This window comes from Hirundo rustica, chromosome 27 (genome assembly GCF_015227805.2).
Source record: "Hirundo rustica isolate bHirRus1 chromosome 27, bHirRus1.pri.v3, whole genome shotgun sequence".
Taxonomy (NCBI): domain Eukaryota; kingdom Metazoa; phylum Chordata; class Aves; order Passeriformes; family Hirundinidae; genus Hirundo; species Hirundo rustica.
In genome coordinates, this window is record NC_053476.1 from 3,480,269 (window position 1) to 3,502,118 (window position 21,850).

General features: G+C 62.4%; 1 protein-coding gene across 1 annotated transcript; it reads left to right on the forward strand.

Annotated features, from left to right (window-relative positions):
• The first annotated feature begins 1,912 nt into the window (after nucleotides 1-1,912).
• MED24 (mediator complex subunit 24) lies at nucleotides 1,913-20,189 on the forward strand. Its single transcript, XM_040087487.2, has 25 exons — nucleotides 1,913-2,274; nucleotides 4,497-4,579; nucleotides 5,254-5,292; nucleotides 6,620-6,693; nucleotides 7,740-7,963; nucleotides 8,442-8,553; nucleotides 9,044-9,194; nucleotides 9,395-9,508; nucleotides 10,094-10,141; nucleotides 10,297-10,379; nucleotides 10,715-10,801; nucleotides 11,063-11,174; nucleotides 11,719-11,861; nucleotides 12,482-12,519; nucleotides 13,143-13,225; nucleotides 14,703-14,881; nucleotides 14,986-15,085; nucleotides 15,409-15,584; nucleotides 16,371-16,635; nucleotides 16,754-16,935; nucleotides 17,177-17,270; nucleotides 17,603-17,702; nucleotides 19,130-19,207; nucleotides 19,315-19,463; nucleotides 19,560-20,189. The coding sequence occupies exons 1-25, from the start codon at nucleotides 2,145-2,147 to the stop codon at nucleotides 19,674-19,676; spliced, it is 2,961 nt and encodes a 986-aa protein (XP_039943421.1). The 5' UTR covers nucleotides 1,913-2,144; the 3' UTR covers nucleotides 19,677-20,189.
• The last annotated feature ends 1,661 nt before the right edge of the window (nucleotides 20,190-21,850 follow it).

The window sequence follows — 21,850 nt, forward strand, 5'->3', positions numbered from 1 at the left end:
CCTCGCCTGCCCCCGGCGCTGGGAACGGCTCCAGCCCCTTCCGGCCCCCCCGGCCCCGGGCCGGAGGCAGCTGTGCCGGGGCGCCCTGCCAAAGCGCCGAGGCCTCGACGCCTTCCCCCCACCCGGCCGCCCCCGCGGCGCCCCGGGGAGCTACGACCCCCTCCCCGAGCGCACCCTGCCACCCTCCCCACCCCGCCGGGGCAGCAATCCCTGCCCCGAGAGTTCGGGGGTGCTGCAGTCCGGCAGGGCTCCTCCGACCCCTCCCGCCTGCAGACCCCCGTGGCGTCTGTTCCCCCGCCAGCTGTGGGAAGTGGGGCCCCCCCCTTGCACAGGAAATCCCTCCTCATGGACAGGGCTCCCCCCCGGCGGGACCCCCCCGCTGCCGGGGCCCCTCGCCGGCTGGGCAGCCGCTCGCCCGCCTAATCCCGGCCCCGGCACGGGGGGATTTGCTGCGCCCCGGCCCCATGAATGATTAACCGGGGAATTAAGGGGCCGCGGAGCCCCCACCTCGAACGGTGGGGGCAGTGGGTGACTGAGCTCCCAATGCAGCCCCCTGGGGGTCTTCGCCCTGCTCTTGAACCTCGGGGGTTCCCCTGGGGAGTTCTGGGGGGACTGAGAGTCTTGGGGGTGCTGAGGGTTTGGGGAGGGGGCTGGGAGTGTTCTGGGGGTGCTGAGGCCTGGGGGGTGTTGGGGTTGCAGGGGGTTCTGCGGTGCTGGGGGGCTACTGGGGGGGGTTTGGTGTGCTGGGAGTACCGAGGGTGTCGGGGTTCTGGGGGGCTGGCGGTTGTGGGGGGGCTGCCCCGCGGCCCCGCTCCCCATCCTCCCGTTGCCGTAGCAACGGCTGGCACCATCCCTGGGGATATTTTTAGCTGCTGGTGCTGCAGGGAGGGGGCAGCCCAGGCCCTTGGCTGTGACACGTGTGTGCACACGCGTGTCTGCGGCACACGGCCCTGCGCACCCGCGTGTGCCCGGCCCTGCACAGGTGCCTGTGTGCACACACCCGCCCGGGGGGTGCTGGTGGCCGCACGCGTGTGCGGGAACACACGCACGCACGCTCCCGTGCATCCGCAGGCGTGCAGACGCGTGCCCGTGTCACACGCAGCCCTCAGCGCACGCCTGTGGTTGCACACCCACGCATGCACGCCTCTGTGCTCGCACGCTTGTGTGCACACCTGTGCTCACGTGTGCGTGTGTGTGCATGAACAACTATGTACATCTATGCACACACGCACGTGCACACACACAATCCTGTGTGCGTGCACACACTTGCACACCTGCACACACACACACATACACAGGCCGGGAGACCCATGCTGCCACCCCAGAGCCTTTGCACGCTCACCCATTTGCACCATGTTTGCACATCCCTTGTTTTCACGCTCACCCCCTGTTTGTACATCCCGTTTTTACACTCACCCTGTTTTCGCACAACTCCTCATTTTCACATATACACAGTATTTGCAACCTCCCCCCGTGTTTGTACGCCCCCGCCTTTCCACACCCCTGCTATTTGCAAGCCCGCCCCTGTTTGCACGCCCCCGTGTTTGCAGTCGCCCATTTTCACACCCCCCCGTGTTTGCACACACACCCTGTTTGCACCCTCACCCCCAGTGTTTGCATAGTCAAGTCCTATTTCCACACTCAGCCCTATATTTTGACACAAACACCCCCTGTGTTAGCCCACTCTCCCCCGTTTGCTCACCCACACGGTGTTTGCACTTTCACCCCGGTGTTTTCACACCCGCCCCCGTTTCCACCCACGCTTTGCACACTCGCTCCCGCCCCCGCCCGGCCTAGTCCCCCTCCCGAACTACCACTCCCATCACCCCCCGCGCCCGCCGTGCCCGCCGCCCAATCAGCGCGCGGTTTGTTGGCAGGTGCCGCAATGGCGGTGCCCAGGCGCTGAGGGCGGCGCCGGGCCACGGTGAGGGGCGGCGGGACCCTGCGGGACCCGCGGGCACCGGACCTCGGCGGCTTCCGGGTCGGCTCCGACCTCCCCCAGGCTCGGGGAGCGGGCAGACCCTCAGCTTCGCCCCTCCGAAGCCGCTGGGCCGCTTCCCCGCGCTCCCCGGCCCGCTCTGCCCTGCCCGGGGGGGTGAGGGCTCCGTCCCCCTCGCCTTGAGCTGTCCGTCCGCAGGGTGACCATGAAGGTGGTGAACCTGAAGCAGGCCATCCTGCAGGCCTGGAAGGAGCGCTGGAGCGACTATCAATGGGCCATAAACATGAAGCGGTTCTTCCCCCGCGGAGCCACCTGGGACATCCTCAACTTGGCAGGTCGGGGGGAGGCGGGGAGTTCCTCCTCCTCACTGGGCACACTGGGGTGTTTCGGGGGTCCCCACGCGGGTATTGGGGTATTGCCCCCAGTGTTCTCCCCTTTGGGGTGCAGAGGGTCCCTGTTGCATTTTGGCTCCCCCTTCCCGCACCATTTTCCGCACCAAAATGCCCATTCCCAACCATGTCAGCCCATTCCCAGCTGTTCCCCCGCACCTTTCCCACCCCACCGGCTCCGTTTTGAGGCCATTCCCTCCTTTTTCTCCATGGGAGGGTTCAGGGGTCAGCGCAGCCTGGCTTTTGGGACGAGAGAAGCAGCTTCGAGTTGAGCCAGGAGAGAATTAGGGTGGAAATCAGGAGAATTTTCTTCATTGAAAGGGTGGTTAGGCGTTGGAACAGGCTGTGGTGGAGTTACCGTGTGGGTGTGGCTCCTGGGGACTTGAGTTAGTGGTGAGATACGCTAGGAGGTCTTTCCAGCCTTGATGATTCCCTGATTTCCTGATTCTAGCACTGCACAGGAGCCAGGTGCTGCTCCCAAGGCTGCTTCCCAGCCCCATTCAAGGGCATTTCACACAAATCCTGCCAAAGGCTAGGACCGGTTTAAAGATTTGCCAGGCTCTCCTGCTAATTATAGAAACTTGGTGCTGGGATTTTCCCTGTGCAACAAGTGTCTGGATAAATAAACAGAGCTGGGGGTTGCTGCTCCAGGGGGTTTAAAGGAACCAGCCCCACAAAGGCAGCAGCTCTCACTCCTCTGCATGTGGGGATCTTTCCCCTGTGGATGTTTTTCCCCTCTCTCCCTCCTCCCATTGCATTTTCTGTCAGTGTCTGGTTTTTGTCACACCCTGTCCCCACTGCCGAGCTAACTCTGCCGGGTTTGTCGTCTCCGAGGTGCGGCTGGAGGGGCCAGGTGGAGCTGTGGCCGTGGGGAGATGGATTTGCTCTGGATGGATTTGCTGGGGGTGGGGGTGGTTGGCTCGAGGGCCAGTCCTGCTGCTGCCCAGCTGGTCCCCGGGGCTCCCTGGTGCCTGTTCCCACCCTGGTGCCACCGGCTCCTGCTCCACTGGCAGCGAGGCCTGCGGGGCGCCTTGGCTTGGGCTCATCTGTGTATCCCCAAAAACAGACGCAGAGATGATAATTCCCAATTATTTCTGCAGGAACGGGTTTCTCCTGGCCCACATCTAGCCAGGGCTCAGGGGCTTCTTTGGAGGGGAAGGAGCCACGTCCCCTTTTCCTTTCGGGAGCCACACGGGCAGGACGCTGGCCCTGACTCTGAGCATTGCACGCACACAGGGAGAGCCCGTTCCCGAGCTCCCGATGGCTGGAACAGCAGCTCCCTTCCTCACCACAGCCCCCAGCGCTGTCCTTTCCCAAGCTCGTGCCTTTCAGCTTGGAAGTACAAAGGAGGGAAAGCTGGCACGAGCTGCCGGGATCACGGCAGGGCCTGGCAGATCGCTGCTGACATGTCTGCGGCGGGGAGCAGCATGTGGCTGGCTCGTGGTGACACTCTGGGATGGGCTGGGGAGGGGACGGCTGCCACCAGCCTTCTGTCCTCATCCCAGCCGCTCTTGGCCCAGGATTCAGCCTTGGAGCGAGACCCCAGGGAGTCTCCTGCCTCCGCACTTGGGATCCAGCGGTGGCTCCTCCTCCTCCTCGGCTTTGGGGTGACAACTTCCCACCCGGCTGCTGCTCCCCCTTTTTACATCTGGGTGCTCTGACCTACTTGCAGCCTGCGCCGCAGCCCGGGGCCTGCTCGGGGAGGTGCTTCCTGCACTCTGCCATGGTTCAAATGGGCAATTAAAGGCTTGGCTGAGCAGATGGGACGGGCAGAGCCCCTCGGGCCACCGAGGGCCAGACGGGCAGGGCTGCGCCCAGTGCAGGGGACTGGTGGCCCCAAGCTCAGCCCCAGGTGCCTGGGCAAAAGACACTCAGTGGAGGCTGCAGGAGCCTCTTGGCAAGAAGTGGGAGGGAGAGGAATGAGGAGAGCAGTAGTTTCGGGGCCTGAGCACCCGGAGAGAGCTGTGTTAGCAGGAGGCTGCGTGCTCTGCCTGAGTTATTCTCCAGGCTGGGCCCGTCAGGGATTAGAAAGTCGTGGGATTCAGTGAATTTAGGAGAAATCTGGTGTGGAATTGCTGTGGTTGGCAGAGTTGGACTGTGGGATGAGGGGAGAACAGAGTGTGTCTGTGTCTCCCCGTGTGCTGACCTGGGACCCTCTTTCCTTGCAGAGGCTCTCCTGGAGCAGGCCATGATCGGGCCGTCCCCAAACCCACTCATCTTGTCCTACCTGAAATACGCCATCAGCTCCCAGGTAAGGACCTGCTGGTGCTGCTGGGGGTCACCTCGCAGCCTCAGTGAGGTTGGGCAAAGCAACTGGGGTGTTGGTGGTGGGCAGGCACCTCAGTCCCCCCGTCTGAGCCTCTCTGGGGCTGGGCAGACACCCCAAATCCCCCCTCTGAGCCTCTCTGGGGCTGGGCAGACACCCCAAATCCCCCCTCTGAGCCTCTCTGGGGCTGGGCAGACACCCCCAATCCCCCCTCTGAGCCTCTCTGGGGCTGGGCAGACACCCCAAATCCCCCCTCTGAGCCTCTCTGGGGCTGGGCAGACACCCCAAATCCCCCCTCTGAGCCTCTCTGGGGCTGGGCAGGCAGTGGAGGGCTCAGCGCGTGCCTTGGGGAGGGATGTTTCCATAAATAGCCTCCGCCATCGCCCAGGGTGGGAATTCTGCCCCCCGAGAGCCTCTGCGCTCGCTGTGAGCTCCACGCTTTCATATCCTGGCATTTAATATGGCCTAAAGTTTGTGTGAAACACATCAGCGATCACCTAAAAATGTCTGTTTGGATTTGTGCCGGGTCAGCGCCCCGGCCCCGTCTGCGGTGACAGGCAGCGGGGCCGTGCCCTGACCTTGCCGTTCCTCGGCAACGAGCGCGGCGCTGGCGCACGGCCCCCGTGACACCGCGCTTGTTTTGGCTTTCTGTGTTGTAGATGGTGTCTTATTCCACGGTGCTGACGGCCATCAGCAAGGTACGCCTCTGGCAGGTGCTCTCAGAGGTTTCACTCTTTACCCACAACCCCGCAAATCCCTTTTCCCTTCCCACAACTCCCACCAAATATAGGTCAAGTGGAAAGCAACGTCCCGGGCTGAGTCAGCAGCGGGCAGCCGGCGCGGATTAGCGCCCGAGCCTTTCCGTGTCCCCCTGGGAACGGGCTGCCGCGGGTCCCGGCGGGTTTTGGGGGTGTGAGCGCCCGATGCCTCTGCCCTGGGGGGCCTGGCAGGCTCCCGGCCTGTGTGTAACCCCATCCCAACCGCCGGAAACCACATCCCGCTGCGGCCGGCGGTGCTGGCAGCGCTGTGGGGATGGGAGCTGGCCGGGGAGGAGCTGCCAGGGCCTGGGCCACGCCGCTGCAGCCACACAGCACGCTCAGCTGTGCCTTCCCAAGGGTGCCCTGTGTCCCTGTGCTGCCTCTGCTTGGTTTTGGGAAGCCACTCACACGTGCTATGACAGATCCCCCATTCTCTCCCGTGTGAGGGTCACCGCACGCCCTCTAGTCAGGGTGACCAAAGGAGGAATGATTGCAGGGAGAATGATTTCTCCTCCCCCACCTCGTTGTTATGGGGATGGGAGGAGAACGCCTCTGGCAGTCAGCGCTGAAAATTCTGGGGGACTGCAGGCTGAGCTCAGAGTTGTGCTATGAAGCCCTGGCGAGGCTGGGACCCCTCCAGCAGCCCCAGCGCCGATCTGGAGGGGAGGGCGCGCTCCCAGGGGAGGGTAGAGCAGAGCCCAGCCCAGCCCTGCTCCGAAGAACTCCGGTTCGTTGCTGGTTACCCGGTGCCGCGTCGCTGCCCGTTCGGAGGGGCGGGCACAGCGCTGACCTTGAGAGCCGAGCCTTCCTCCTTCAGCGCAGCGTGGGCCCGGCGCAGAGCTGCGGGCAAGCTCCGGCCCGGCGGGGCTCCCCATCTGCTCCGGGAGGAGGCGGGGGGGCCGCGCTTCTGTCGCCCCCAGCCCCGCGGCCGGCCGGGCTGTTGGCTCTGCCAGCCCCACCGAGCCGGGGATGGGCAGGGGGCTGGCGTCCGGCCACCGCAGCGCAGCCCCGGCCTGAGGCTGCGGAGAAAACCCAGCCCCGGCCCTGCTGCCGCGGCCCCACCGCCTCTCGCCACCCCGGGAGGGCATGACCTGGCCGACAGACAGTCCTGACCTACTTCTCATTCAAGTGGCTTCTGGGCAGCTGCCAGGGGGAGTGTCCTGTGGCCGCAGCGCCTGGCCCAGCCCTGGAGGAAGGGCTTGAGCTTGCGTCGGGAGCAGCTTGGAGCAGCCCCCATCTGAAGTCTCTCTGTGTTCCCCTGCTCTAGTTCGATGACTTCTCCAGGGACTTGTGTGTCCAGTCGCTCCTGGAGATCATGGACATGTTCTGTGACCGCCTCAGGTACTGTGTGACGTTCCGGCGCTGCCATCTCTGCCCTGGCTGTGCCGTGGGCAGAACCAGGAATCAGCAGAGCCTGGGAGTCCTGTTTGATCCCAGGATACTCACCCTGGCAGAGCAGGGCAGGTTCCCGCTCCAGCTCTGTGTCCAAGTTGTTGTCTCGTGAGTGCCAGCAGAGGGAATGCAAACCCCACCAGCTTGGTGGGAAGCTGCCAGAACCTCCCCCTATTCTGGGATAAACCTCACCCCTGCCCAGTTTAGGTGGATGGGGTTGGTGTAAAACCTTTGGTCTGAGGGTCTCTATTTCCTTTCCCTCTGCACCTTCCCAGGCCCTGGCTGCGTGTCCCGGTCTGGTCCTGCCTGTGCTGCCCCAGGCGCTGCCTTGTTTTCTTCCTTTATGCTCTTCCGCTGGTGTTGCAGGACCCAGGGGAGTCCAGACAATTCAGGCCACAAAAAAACTTTTTTAGAGAGCTCAGAAATCTTCCTGTTAACCCCTGACAGCCTCTTCTGAGAGGCAGGAGCGTGTGGGAGGGACGGTGGGAGGAGAAGGAGGATGAGGAAGGCTCTTCGATGGGATGAAATGAAGCGGCAGCGATGAATATGCATCAGTGGCAGATGTTGACAAGGAGCTGTCGCTGGCCAACTGCAGAGCCGGCCCTTAATCCGCTCCTGCCTGCTCTGATCCTCTGCTTGATTTGATCAAAACTTCTGGCCCCGATGATTTGTGCATCAGGAGGGGAAAGCGTTCACCTCTTGCAGTGCACTGATCAATGCTGAGCCTCTGTTAGCAAGATAATTTGATTAAAAGCTTGGAAAGTTTCCCTGTAGTGGAGAGGCCAGCGAGGAGGCTGCCTGGTGGGGGGTGGGGGTGTCTCCTTCCCCCTGGCACGAGCAGGAATGCTGGTGGGATGAGCAGGTTGGGATCTGCAGCAGAGGGGTGGGCTGTGGGAGCTCGGGACCCGGGTTTGGGTTCCCCAGCCCACCCAGTGTCCGTGCCTCAGCTTCCACACACACACAGTGAGCACATTCCCACTTCTCTCCTGTCCCAGCTGCCACGGCAAAGCCGAGGAGTGCATCAGCCTGTGCCGGGCGCTGCTCAGTGCCCTCACCTGGTTCCTGCGCTGCGCCACCTTCTACGCCGAGAAGGTGAAGGAGCCTCTGGAGCAGGCGGCGGCGGAGAACCAGCTGAAGATGTGCCTGGAGCGGCTGGAGAAGGTGCTCAGCAGCACCAAGAACCGTGCCCTGATCCACATTGCCAAGCTGGAGGAGGCGTGTACGTCCCTGCCCCGCGCGCTGGCCCTGCAGAGATGTCATTGCCACCTCTCCCTTCCCCCTGCCCGGCTCCTGCCGCATTGTCCCTGCGGCTCCAAGCCTATCCATCTCCCAGCCCTGTTGCTGTAACCGTCTCCTCCCTGGCTCTGTGCCACTCTCTGCCCCCTCCCCTTCGTGCTGCCCTTGGAAGAGGAGCAGAATTAATGTGAAGGCTGCGTGAGCCGTTCCTGGGTGCGTGGCGAGCCCTGTGCTCCGACAGCCTGGCACAGCCCCACACCTTCATCTGTGCCTGTGTCTGGCCAGGAGGCTGTGCCAGGCTGGGCTTGGGGTGGGACCTGCTGGGAGTGCACAGATCCCTGGGTTGGCTTTGCATCCTAACCTCTTCAGCCCGTCTAGGCTGCTGTAAGCCTCGGAGCTGGCCTGCCTGCTTTCCCCGTGTGCCACTGTCCCCTTGCTGAATCCCTGCCTTCCCTCCCCAGCCTCCTGGAGCACCGTGGAGCAGTCCCTCGTCAAGCTGGGAGAGAACCTGAACAACCTTGGCAGCTCCCCACTGCGCAGCCAGGCTGATGACTGCGTGTCCCTCATCAAAAGGTGGCTGTGTGCTGCTGCTCCGTGGGCTCAGGGAGAAAAATGGGTCTGAGCCCCACTCTGAACTCCCTGCTCTGAGGACTGAGAGGCTCCTGCCTCCCTCTACACCAGCTCCCTGCTCCCCTGTCCCTTCCCACCTCAGATCCCTGCTCCAGCAGAGGCTGCCCAAAGGAGAGAGGACAGGGCTAGTGGTGACCTGTTGCAGAAGAGAGGCAACCCAGGGGTTGCTCCTCTGGTGACCCTGAGACCTTTTACTATCCCTCAGCTGCTCTGGCCACACCAGAGCTGCTGTCCTTGCTCTGGATCCCCCCGGAGTTGCTCCCAGGGCCCGAGGGTTTGGCTGTGCCTTGGAGCTCCCAGGCACAGGTGTTCAGTGTCCTGCCCCGGGGCAGCAAAGGTCAGGGCTTCGGCCAGGGGATGGGAGTGGGACAGGAGGAGCAGGAATCTGTCCCTGCAGGGCTGCAGTGACCCTGGGCTGTCCTCTTCCACCCAGCATCCCCACCATGCTCTCAGTCCACTCGGAGCAGCTGAACAAGACGGGCTTCCCCACCGTGCACGCTGTGGTGCTGCTGGAGGGCACCATGAACCTCACAGGAGAGACCCAGCCGCTAGTGGAGCAGCTGATGATGGTGAAGAGGATGCAGGTACAGAAGTGACAGTGTGCTGTGCTCAGGCAGCCTGGGGCTGTGGGGCTCCATGCCATGTGCCTTCCCTGCGCTGGTCCTGCTCCAGGGGAGCAGCAGGAGCCCATCAACACCTCTGCAGGGGTTCAGGCTTTGCCTGTGGTGGGGATGTGCTTTGCTGCCAGCCCAGCACTGGGAGGGTTTGTGTTTGTGCCCCACAGCGCATCCCCTCCCCGCTCTTCGTGCTGGAGATCTGGAAGGCCTGTTTTGTGGGCCTCATCGAGTGTCCCGAGGGCACGGAGGAGCTCAAGTGGACAGCTTTCACTTTCCTGAAGGTAGGGCCCAGCCCTGGCACCGAGTCCCTGCCCGCTGCTGCCCTTTCCCTGCAGGTCTGGCTCCTGCAGAGCCCTGAGCTCTGCCAGGGAAATCAGTCCTTCTCCCTTGCAGTGTGCCCCTGGGGTGCCCACACGCCACAGTGTGCCCCTCAGGATGTCCCTTGGGATACCCACACACCCCAAAATGTGTCCCTTAGGGTGTATGTATGCCCCCCACTCCCTCACAGTATGCCCCCCACTCCCCACATTGTGCCCCTTTGGGTCCATCCCACCTGAGCCCTCTCCATCCCTCCTGTCACCCTCTGGGCATCAGCTTTGCTGTCAGGGGCCTCCTTTCAGCCCAGCCTCGGTTTTTTTGGGAGAGTGAGTTTTCCTGAGATGACGTGGGGAAAATGTGGCTCCAGGTGACTGTGGAAGGTCACTGTGGAGGGGAACAGGGGCACAAAGTCCCCTTTGGGTGCAGGAGTACTGCTTTCCTGGGGCTGGGAGAGCAGCTGTGTGCAGCTGTGTTGGTGTGGGCTGGTGCTGCTGGAGGGTCCCAGCTGTGGAACGGGGTCTGCCCTCGTGTCACTCTGTGTCTTTCAGATGCCCCAAGTGCTGGTTAAACTCAAGAAGTATCCCCAGGGGGACAAGGTGAGACTGGAGGGCCATGTGTGGGGCCTGTGCGTGTCACCATGGCCTGGCCGGGGAAATGCTCCCTGTCCCTAGAACCTTCCCTGCCAGCGCAGGGCGAGGTGGGCCTGTGCCAGTAGCGTGGTGAGCTGAGTGCCTGGCTTTGTGTTCGTCAGGATTTCACCGAGGATGTGAACTGTGCCTTCGAGTTCCTGCTGAAGTTGACCCCTCTGCTCGACAAAGCCGACCAGCGCTGCAAGTGAGTGCTCACCATGGCCAGAGCTGCCACGTAGCCACATGCCACAACCACCCTGTCCTCAGTGTGGGGTGCTGGGGCAGCTCCTGGCAGGGCTGGGTTAGTTTCTGATCTCATTTCTTCTTCCCGAGGACCCGCCGCTGCCTCATGAGTGAGGCAGTGAGTGTGTGACAGCTGAGTCACATGTGTGACACCCAGAGCTGCTCTGCACCCTGCAGCACCCTCGGGGGGGTGGGACAGGGCCAGGAGGGCAGCTCACGGAGCCCCCCTGCCCTGTGGCACCGTGTGGGGTTACAGGAATGCTGTCCTTGGGGCTACAGCTCTCCTCTCTCTTCCAGCTGCAACTGCATGAGCCTGCTGCTGCAGGAGTGCAGCAAGCAGGGGCTGCTCTCCGAGGCCAACATGAACAACCTCATTGACAAACGGTACAGCCACACCAAAGTCTGGGAAGCCCCCAGAAATGGGGCTGGAGCACCTGGTTTTGGGGGGGAGCATGAGGGAGCAGCTGAGGGACTGCAACCTGAGGGGACGGGATGCTGCTTTTGGGACAGGCAGGGTCTGTGCCCTCAGAGAGGCAGCTGGTGGTGGCCTGAGGCAGTGCCCGTCCCTGGAGGGTGCCAGTGGGTGAAGGGAGGGAGGCAGGGTGATGGATTCCTACACACTGACCCTTCTTTGGGGTCTCCCAGGGCCGCAGACAAGGAAAACTCTCCGTCCCTGAAATCGGCTGAGAACGCCAACATCCAGCCAAACCCCGGGCTCATCCTGAGGGCTGAGCCCACTGTCACCAACATCCTGAAGGTGAGTGTCCTTCTGCAGCCGTGCTGGGCTGGCTGGGCTCGGGCCTGGAGCCCTTTGCCAGCAGCAGCAGTCTAACCAGGCAGCCAGGGAGGCGCCGGATTTCCCCCTACCCTGGGGTGGAGTAGTGGAGGAATCACTCGAGCCTTGCTGCTCCATTGTGGAGATCAGAAGCTCCCCTCCTCCCTCCCAGGAAGCTGCAGGAGCTGTCAGGTGGCATGTCATCAGTGCCAGCAGCCTGAGCCCAGCCAGCTCTGCCCGTCCCGCTCAGCTGCTCCCTGTGTGCATCTCCCCTCTTCCCTGGGGACTCCTCGTGTCCCTGTGTCACTCTGGTGATTTTGCTGCTACTGGGTGACAGGGGATGTTTTCCTCCTGGTGGCAGGGGCTTTCCATCCCACCTTTCCCAAATCCAGCAGGTCCCTGCTCCTCGAGGTCTCAGGGACAGCTCTTGTAACTCTGTGCCCCAAAAGCTGGACTTTGCTGCTGCTCTGTAGCACACATTCCCCATGACTTCCTTTTCCTCTTATTTTTTTCTTTTTGCTTGTAGACCATGGATGCGGATCACTCCAAGTCCCCTGAGGGCCTGCTGGGGGTCCTGGGTCACATGCTGTCTGGGAAGAGCCTGGACTTGCTGCTGGCAGCAGCGGCAGCCACTGGGAAGCTGAAATCCTTCGCTCGGAAGTTTGTCAAGTGAGTGTCCACCTGGGTGTCACAGTGCCTGGTGAGCAGGGGGCTGGGGGGAACAGGACAGGCAGCCCCCTAAACTGCCCCCTAGACAGGCTGGAGGTGCCTTTGGCCCTGTGGAGCACTGAGGAGGGCTGGGATCTCAGGGAAGGCTGCGCACCACAGCCCATCTTTGCCTCTTCGTGAACGGGACAGGGAATTGGAGCCAGCTTGGTCTGGAGGTGTTCAGAAAACTGAAGGCTGCTGCAGAGCCCTGGATCCAGGGCAGTGTGTCCCTGCTGTGTGCAGACACGTGGGGCTGTGTGATGGGCTCCCCCAGGGTGGCTGGACCCACGCTGGGGTGCATGGGGGGCCTGTCTGGGGGTCTGTGCTCTGAAACTCCCACAGAGCTGGCTCTGGGGAGAGCCCACTGGATGTGGGGTGAGCAGCATGGCTGGTCCTGTGTGGCCACAGGCAGCAGAGACAGGGAGGAGGTGACACGTCCCTGTGGTGCTGGAGGGTGTCTGCAGAGCTGGGCCTTGCATCTCCTGCCCCTCTGTGCTGGGATGGAGTCTGGGGGATCTGCACGCCCCGGGAATTGTCTGGCTGGGCTGACAGTGCTTTGCTGCCACTCTCTGTCCCTCCAGGCTGAATGAATTCACCAAGCAAATCACTGGAGAAATCTGTGAGTGCGCGTGCGTCCGTGCGTGGGGTGGCTGGAGCTGTCCCTCCCCTGCTGCCCGTGCTGGGATGCTCTGGGGCCTGGCTGGATTAAACTGGGCCTGGCTGTGGCACTGGAGCAAGCTGAGCTGTGCTGGGCCCGGCTGGGGGTGCTGGCAGGGAGGGGACAATGTGCCAGCAGGGATCTGTGCTCCTGGGGACAGACACACTGCCTTCGTGTGCGTGTCCATCCCAAATCCGGGGTGTTCCCATGGGCTCCCTGTTCCCAGCTGAGCCTGGGGCCCCCTCGGCTCCCTCCCTGGAAGGGGTGATGTGTCAGCACAGCCCAGATAAGGACTCTGACTCCGTGTGATGAAACTTGCGGAGTGCTCTGACCTTCCATGGTGAGGGGGGGCCCCGCTTGGGCTGGGGCTGCCCAGGGCGAGGCCAGAGCTGCTCTGGGGGCTCAAGCACCTCAAGATGAGGTGGGGGGAGGCACTTGGCACATCCCCTTGTTCACACAGCGGCGCTGGGGCGGTTGGAAATGCTGTGTGGTGGAAGCAGGGCTCCAGCCCCCGTGCTTGTGGGGTTCTGCTTCCCTCCTGCTGAGGCCAGGCAGCCTCAAGGTCTTTATTTCTCCTCCCTCAGCCAAGAGTGGCCCAGTCCGGGCTCTGCTCTTTGACATCTCCTTCCTCATGCTGTGCCATGTGGCCCAGACCTATGGCTCTGAGGTAAGGCTCCTCCGAGGGGATGAGAGGGTGGGACTGGATCCTGTGAGGGGGGGAAGGATGAGGCTGGATCCTGCCAGCTCAGCCTCTGTGCTGCTGCAGCCCATCAGCCTCCTCTAGCGGCCAGCCTGCCGCTGTCGCCACTGTCCCTCCTGTCCCTGCAGTCGCTTCACAGCCCAGGGCGCAGCACCCAGCGCCTGTCACCTGCAAATCTGTCCCTGGGGCTCTCTGGGTGCCAGGTGATGGAGCAGGACTGGCTGTCACCTCCCTGAGGACTTGGGCTGTGCTCTGTTGATGGGCGGTGGCATCACTGGGAATGCTGCTTCCAAAACCTTGGAGCTCACCCAGTTTGCCCCTCGAGTTTGGCACTGGTTGACGGGGGGTTGCGTGGCCAGGCAGTGTCAGCGCTTCCCGTCCAAGGAGGAACTCACAGCCCTGCTCAGGAAACAGCACTTGGGTTGCATGAAAATTTTCCAGGTTTCGACATCTGTGTGTGTGTTGGAGAGGAGAAACGATACCGAAACACTGGGAATGCAGAGAGGGGGAGAGAGGGGTGCTGCCCAGCTGGCCCTGGGAGCAGGGAGGGGGAACCAGGCAGGGACGGATGTGCCCAGGGCTGTCCAATGAGATCTCATCTTCCCCTCCCAGCCCGGTGACTTTCCTGCCCAGCTGCTGCTGAACAGATGTGCAAAACTTTTTTGGATAAAAATAGTGTCCCTTGGGTGACACAGGCTGAGGGGAGGAAGTGACGTGTGGGGTTCCCAGCTCGTGGCCCCCACAGGACCCTCCCAGCTGGGCTGTGTGACCCTGGCCCCAGGGACCCTGGGCTGGGGGGACAAGGAACCTGTTTGAGCCGGACACGGTGACCCCGTGGCCACACTCGCAGCTGGCCTGGCATCTCTCCTCTGAGCTGGGCTGTGTTCAGCCGGGGAGCCCTCCAGTACTGGGGGAAAGCACAGCCCACAGATGGGAAACCAGTGCCTGTGAGGGGCTGACCAGTGCCCTGCTGGGGCTGGGCCACTGCCTGTCTCCCTGCAGGCCACAGGGCGGCGCTGTGTCCGCGGCCACGGGCACCCCAGGGTGGGGACAGACCCAGGGCTGGGGTCAGACCCAGGGTTGGGGACAGACCCAGGGTGAGGGGACAGACCCAGGGTTGGGGACAGACCCAGAATGGGATCAGACCCAGGACTGGGGACAGACCCAGGGTGGGGACAGACCCAGGGTTGGGGACAGACCCAGAATGGGGTCAGACCCAGGGTGAGGGGACAGACCCAGGGTGAGGGGACAGACCCAGGGATGGGGACAGACCCAGGGTTGGGGACAGACCCAGGGGTGGGGACAGACCCCAGGGTCAGGGACAGACCCAGAATGGGGTCAGACCCAGGGTTGGGGTCAGACCCAGGGATGGAGGACAGACCCAGGGTCAGGGTCCCCCACAGGGTCCCTGTGGGACGCAGACTCCGTGCTGGTTCCCTTCCAGGTGATCCTGTCGGATTCCAACCCTCCGGGTGAGGTGCCCTTCTTTGAGACCTGGATGCTGACCTGCATGCCCGAGGAGGGGAAGATCCTCAACCCCGACCACCCCTGCTTCCGCCCGGATTCCACCAAGGTGGAGTCCCTGGTTGCTCTCCTCAACAACTCCTCTGAGATGAAGCTGGTGTAAGAGCCCACCCATGTGCCCACCCTGCCAGGCCTGGGGGGAGCCCCCAGCCCAGCTCCCCTGGCCCCACAGCTGTGTCTGAATCCCCATCTCGCCCCCACAGGCAGATGAAGTGGCACGAGGTGTGTCTGAGCATCTCAGCCGCCATACTGGAGATCCTCAATGCCTGGGAGAATGGAGTCCTCACCTTTGAATCGATCCAGGTGGGGCTGGTGGGGGGCAGAGTGGGGCTGTGCTGTGTCCTGAGGAGGGGCCAGAAGCTCCGGGGTACCCTGTTCTCCTGCCCTGATGGCTCTGGCAGCTGCTTTGCAGCTTGCTGTGACTTGGGAAGTGGGAAACTGATGTGGCTCCAGCCCCTTGTTCCTGCTCCAAACTGCCCTGTGGGTGGCAGTGGGACTGGCAGGGACAGTGTCACCCATGGAGGAGAGAAGAGCTTGGGCCCTGCAGTGGGGACGCACAGCCCTAGGAGGCGATGGCTGCGCACCCGCCTGGCTGCGCTCATCCTCTGCTCTGTCTCCTCTCCTAGAAAATCACGGACAACATCAAGGGGAAGGTGTGCAGCATGGCCGTGTGTGCCGTGGCCTGGCTGGTGGCCCACGTCCGCATGCTGGGCCTGGACGAGCGGGAGAAGTCCCTGCAGATGATCCGGCAGCTCGCCACCCCGCTGTACGGGGAGAACACGCTCCAGTTCTACAACGAGCGGTGAGCTCGGGCGCACGGGCCTCTTCCTGCCCTCTTCCTGGTGCCACATCTCCTGCCCTGCTTCCCCTTCTCCACTTCCTGATGCTGTCCCATCTCCTGCCCCGCTTCTGCTTCTCGGTGCCATGGCCTCCTGCCCCCATTCCACCTCCTGATCTCACATCCTGCCCTGCTTCCACTTCCCAGTTCCGTGCTGCCTCCTGCTCTGTTTTCACTTTCCAGTGCCATTGCTTTGTGCCCTTCTTCCTTTTTCCAGTGCTACGCCATCTTCCCTGTTTCTGCTTCTCAGTGCCGTGCCCTCTCCCGCCCTGCTTCCAATTTCCCTAGTGCTGTGTAAATTCCTGTTTCCATTTCCCGGTGCTGTGTAAATTCCTGCTCAGCTTCCATTTCCCCGGTGCTGTGTAAATTCCTGTTTCCATTTCCAGGAGCTGTGCCCTCTCCTGCTCAGCTTCCATTTCCCCGGTGCTGTGTAAATTCCTGTTTCCATTTCCTGGTGCTGTGTAAATTCCTGTTTCCATTTCCCGGTGCCGTGCCCTCTCCTGCTCAGCTTCCATTTCCCCGGTGCTGTGTAAATTCCTGTTTCCATTTCCTGGTGCTGTGTAAATTCCTGTTTCCATTTCCCGGTGCTGTGCCCTCTCGTGCTCAGCTTCCATTTCCCCGGTGCTGTGTAAATTCCTGTTTCCATTTCCCGGTGCTGTGCCCTCTCCTGCTCAGCTTACACCTCCCAACCCGTCCCGTCTCGTTCCCTGCTGTCCCTCCCGGTGTCCTGACGCCGTCTCTCCGCCGCAGCGTGGTGATCATGAGCTCCATCCTGGAGCACATGTGCGCTGACGTCCTGCAGCAAACGGCCACGCAGATCAAATTCCCTTCCACTGGCATGGACACCATTCCCTACTGGAACCTCCTGCCCCCCAAGAAGCCCATCAAGGAGGTGCTGACCGGCGTGTTCACCAAGGTGCTGGAGAAGGGCTGGGTCGACAGCCGCTCCATCCACATCTTCGACACCCTGCTGCACATGGGGGGCGTGTACTGGTTCTGCAACAACCTGGTCAAGGTATGAGGGGGCAGGAGGGACCCCAGTGGGTGTAGTTTGTGTCCCTGGGCTGGGTGCTGGGACAGTTCTGGCACTGGAGGGGAGTGTGGCAGGCCCACCTCTGCCCCCTGCCCTGCAGGAGCTGCTGAAGGAGACGCGGAAGGAGCACACGCTGAGGGCCGTGGAGCTGCTCTATGCCATCTTCTGCCTGGACATGCAGCAGCTGACGCTGACGCTGCTGGGCCACATCCTGCCCAACCTGCTGACGGACTCCTCCAAGTGGCACACCCTCATGGATCCCCCTGGCAAGGCCCTGGCCAAGTAAGACCCCAGACCCATGCAGACTGTCTCCTCGTGGCGTGTTTGGGGAGATGAGGGCATGGTCTGTGCTGGGATGAGGATCCCAGCTGCCCAAATCCCTCTCTGGCTTTGGTAGTGCCAGCAGTTCCCTCTCTGCTCCCCATTCCTTGCCGTCCCCGCTCTGAGGAGGAAGCTGCCATGTCCCACAGCCCGTTGTCAGGTGGGCTGGCAGCACCTGGCCGTGTCCCTGCTCTGTCCCCAGGCTCTCTGTTTGGTGTGCCCTGAGCTCCTACTCCTCCCACAGCAAGGTGCAGGCCTCGGCCCGGCAGAAGAAGAGGCACCGGGAGGACATCGAGGTGTGTCTGGGTGGAGCAGGGCTTGGCTGGGGGCTCTCTGTGCCCAAAAGCAGCACTGGCTGGGGAACGGGAGGGTGGCAGGAGCGGGTGGGTAAAGCCAGACTCCCTGCCCAGCTTCTCTGGGTTCTCTGAGGCTTTCCAACCTTAAAATTCAGGATTCTCCCTTCTCTTTTCTGGGCAAGGGGCTGTAACGAGCTGGGTCGGCGCAGCCTGGGGTGCTCTGGGTGAGCAGAGATCAGATCCTGGCCCGTGGGGCTGTGCAGAGCCCAGGGTGGGTCACCAGCCCTGTGCAGGGTGAGGGGCCGGTGGGGCTGACCCCCCTCTCCCCCCAGGATTACATCAGCCTGTTCCCGCTGGATGACACACAGCCCTCCAAGCTCATGCGGCTGCTGAGCTCCAACGAGGAGGATTCCAACATCCTCTCCAGCCCCAGTAAGTGCAGGAGGGGAGGGGGAACTGCTCCCCTGCCTCGCTGTCCCTTTTGGGTGTGAAATGTGTATTTACACAAAACCCCTTCCCTTCCCAAACCGGCAGCATGGGGATTTAGAGCTCTCAAGTGTTTTTTGAGTTATCTTGGAGTTTTTTGCATTAAGGAAAAGGTCAATTTCTTTATATTTCTGATCGGAACGACTTAAAAATGTGGGATTACACCTTCCTTTCGTGCCAGTGCCCCCCAGCACAGCACCCCACACCTGAGGGGCTCGGGGGCTTTGTCTCCCTCCAGCCACCCCACACGGGACCACAGCTGGAGGTGACATTCCTGATGTCTGGGGCCGGATCTTGACATTCCACTGCTGTTAACAGGACTGAAGCAGAGCGGATGAGGCCCCTGGTCACATCCGTGTCCCTGCAGTGTCACGGGTTGCGACAGCCCTGGTGGGGGATTTGCTGGGGTGGGTCCATGTCCTGCCCAGTGGGCGCTGTCACGGTTCCCACATACATTGTCCACGCTCCTGGGCAGTGAGTCAGGACATTCTCAGGTCATTGTTTCTCCCTTTATCCCAAATTACTCTATATATTAGTTTTCGACACATCCATTGACCTTCGGTTTCAGTTGGTTTCGTTACTGTTGAAATGTGGGCTTTTCCCTTTATTTCACTTATCTTCTATTACCTCCTGAGGCAGTCCCACCTCTTCCCAGTGACATTCAGGACTTTTTTGGGCTATTTGCTGCAGTGATGTGGAAATGCCGCTTCCTGCAGCCTCCATGTCACTCATGTGATTCCGTGAGAAAAGTGTGGGAGGGCTTTCTTTTTCTGGTGAGCATCCTCAGAGCAGCACAAGGTGGATCCTGCAGATCTGGGCACAAGAGCCTTCTCAAGGGGATTCCCATTCCTTTGGAGCGGACCTGACCCAGTTCTTCCCACAGGAGTGCCCAGCAGTGCTTCACAGCTGGGCTCAGCTCAGTCCTGCTGGTCTGTCCCAGGATTTGCTGCTAGATTTGGACGTGCCTCAGCTCTGGTAGCTGGATTGCGCCCTGACAGTGAGATGGGCGGGCTGCTGTGCAGCTGTTGAACATCTGGCTTGCACACAGGATGTGTAACTTGTGCCGTTCTCCGCTCCCGATCGTGACACCGTGCATCACATCACACCCCAAAAGCAGCGTGGGAAACCTGCCTGGGCTCCGTGTGGGCTGGCAGAGGGGACAGGGATGGGGCAGAGACCATCTGTGCTGTTTCTGGGGTGCCCCGCTGGCACAGACTGGGTACAGGGGGCCTAAACCTCTTCTGCTTTACAGTTACCTCATGGCAAACCCCTCCCAGAGCTGGCTGCCCTCGAGTGGCCAGGGCTGGCCAGGGCACGTTGGCTCAGCCAGGGGGGCCACGAGGCTGTTCCTGACTCTGTGCTCCTGCCCACAGATCGCTCCATGAGCAGCTCCCTCTCTGCCTCCCAGCTCCACACCGTCAGCATGAGGGACCCCCTGAACCGGGTGCTGGGTAAGGTGGGGATGGGTCTGTGGGGTCACATCCAGCCCCTGGGGCACCGGTGACACCTTCAGCCTCCCAGAGGTGACCTGACTGTTGCTCTCTCCCTGTGCCCACAGCTAACCTCTTCCTGCTCATCTCTTCCATCCTGGGAGCCAAGACAGCCGGCACCCACACCCAGTTTGTGCAGTGGTTCATGGAGGAGTGCGTGGAGTGCCTGGAGCAGGGCAGCCGTGGGAGCATCCTCCAGTTCATGCCCTTCACCATGGTGGGTCCAGCGGCGGTGACACCCCTGCCCCTGCTTGGGCACATCCCAGGCTCCTGCTGACGCTCACCTCTGTGCTTCTCCTCTGCCCCTGCTCAGGTTTCAGAGCTGGTGAAGGTGTCCACCATGTCCAGTCCCAAAATCGTCCTGGCCATCACCGACCTCAGCCTGCCCCTGGGCCGCCGCGTCGCCGCCAAGGCCATCGCTGCGCTGTGAGTGGGGCTGAGGAGCCCAGGGGGATCCCAAGGTGCCCAGGGGGACCCTGAGGTGCCCAGGGGGATCCTGAGGAGCCCAAGGGGGTCCCAAGGACCCCAGGGGGATCTCTGAGGAGCCCAGGGGGATCCCTGAGGTGCCCAGGGGGATCCCGAGGAGCGCAGGGGGATCCCTGAGAAGCTCAAGAGGATCCCTGAGGTGCCCAGGGGGATCCCGAGGAGCGCAGGGGGATCCCTGAGGTGCCCAGGGGGATCCTGAGGAGCGCAGGGGGATCCCTGAGGAGCTCAAGAGGATCCCTGAGGTGCCCAGGGGGATCCCTGAGGAGCCCAGGGGGATCCCGAGGAGCCCAGGGGGATCCCAAGGAGCCCGGGATCTCCCTGATGGCCTGGATGGCTGGGATGGCCCCGTTCACTGCAGCTGCTACACAGAGACATCTTGCTCTGCCTCATGGCACTTTTGAGACCGAGACACCCCTTAATTTTTTTTTTTATTCTATAAATCAGTCCTTTTGTACAACCAGCTTTTGCCTCATCTACATTTGGGCTCCTGGGACTCCCCAAAACCCCTGAATTTTGGGGGTGATGGGGAGCCAGTGGCCAAGCCCTGTGCTGGGCAGGAGGGGAAATCTCCCTCCACTCTGTCCCAGACCTAAGAGTGGCCTGTGGTGCTCTGACTGTGAGCAGGCGCTGTGCTGGGCGGGGCAGGGATGCTTTGCTGCACTGTCAGCCACAAGCGGGGTCTTGTTGGAATTCCTCCCCGTGAGCATGAGTTCTTGTTGGAATTCCTCCCCGTGAGTGCGAGTTCTTGTTGGAATTCCCTCCCCTGAGTTCAGTGCATGGTGAGCACGGCACAGGCAGTGGGTGAGTAACTGTGGCCTCGCCAGCACCACGCCGGCCTCGTGCTGGGACAGGCTCCCCTGAGCCTGACCCCACGCTGTCAGCTGCTCCAGCAGTGAATCCTCCCAGAGCTGTCACCAGCTCCTGTCCCCGAGGGGGTGGCAGGGCCAGGGCGGCTGCACCTCTGCTCCTTGCACTGGTGTTGACTCACAGGAAAGGGGAAAGCAGAGCCAGCGGGCACCAGCCCTTCCCTCCAGGTACCGCGACTCCTGGGGCTGGGCTGTGCCTCTGCCCCCCTCGGCACCAGGGCGCTTCCCAGCCCTGTTTTGGGAGGCTCTGCAGGGAGATGGGGCACAGCAGTGCCGCAGGGTCCCTGCAGGACGGTGACTCAGGGCCGGGCTGACCCCGTCTGATCCCAGGATGAGTTCAGCTCCTGGCAGCTCCCAGGCTTTGCCAGATGGAGAGACCCCGATGCACTTGGTGGCAGCTGCGGGTGCTGCTTCGTACGCAGAGCCCCCTTCCCCTTCCTGCTGGCTGCAGCCCCTGCTCCCAGTCCTGGGCAGCCGGGAGCGGCTGCGGGGCTGAGTGGGGCGGATAACGAAGCGGTGGCACCGGGATGGGCGGGGACGGCCCCACCGAGCCTGGCAGTGCCGTGAATCCCACCCGGAGCTGGCATCGACCTGCCCGGGCACCTCTGCTTGCCCAGGGGCAGCTCTTTACCGTTAGCCCAGAGCAAAGAGCGGGACCTGGCGTGGCCTTCCCAGCTCTGTCAATATTTGCCGAGGCAGCCCCATGCCTGGCGTTGGCACCGGCGCTTCCCCTTACAGGAAGGGGCTGGAGCAGGAGAAGGGAGTTTGCTGTAAGCACCCGTGGGGTGGGGGAGGAAGGAGGGAACCGCTGCCCGTGGGGTGTGTGCAGCCCAGTGCCTGTGGGCGAGGGCTTCCCCCTGGCAGTTCGTGACCGTGGGGCTCCAGCCCGTGGGGAGAGGCAGGAACTGGGAGCCCTGGCACCCCCAGCACTGGGCTCTGTCCCTGAGCGGCTGGGATGAGTGTGGTGAGGGATGCTGGTGGTCATGGGATGTGAGCGTGGGCCCAGCGGCAGGAAATGGGGCTGGCGGAGCTGGGACAGCCCGGGGTGGGCAAACACCCACTGGGCAGAGGCTGGGGGTGCCCCTAGGGGCTTTCTGGGGCAGGGGACATGCCCAGGGCTCTCCTGCCATTGCTCAGCCGCATTGGGGGCAGCCCCTTTTGTCCATCCACTCTGCCTTCCTCGCTGCTGAGAGCCTCCTCCCACCGTGGCAGCTCTGGGAGGGTTCCGGGCACATCCCCGGGCAGCTCTGGC

What these genes read in the sequence shown, in the direction of transcription:
- MED24 (XM_040087487.2), top strand. Translation starts at nt 2,145, where the DNA reads ATGAAGGTGGTGAACCTGAAGCAGGCCATCCTGCAGGCCTGGAAGGAG. An exon ending in TGCCAAGCTGGAGGAGGCGT is followed by an intron (nt 7,964 to 8,441) that starts GTACGTCCCTGC and finishes TTCCCTCCCCAG; the next exon opens with CCTCCTGGAGCACCGTGGAG. An exon ending in TGATGGTGAAGAGGATGCAG is followed by an intron (nt 9,195 to 9,394) that starts GTACAGAAGTGA and finishes TGTGCCCCACAG; the next exon opens with CGCATCCCCTCCCCGCTCTT.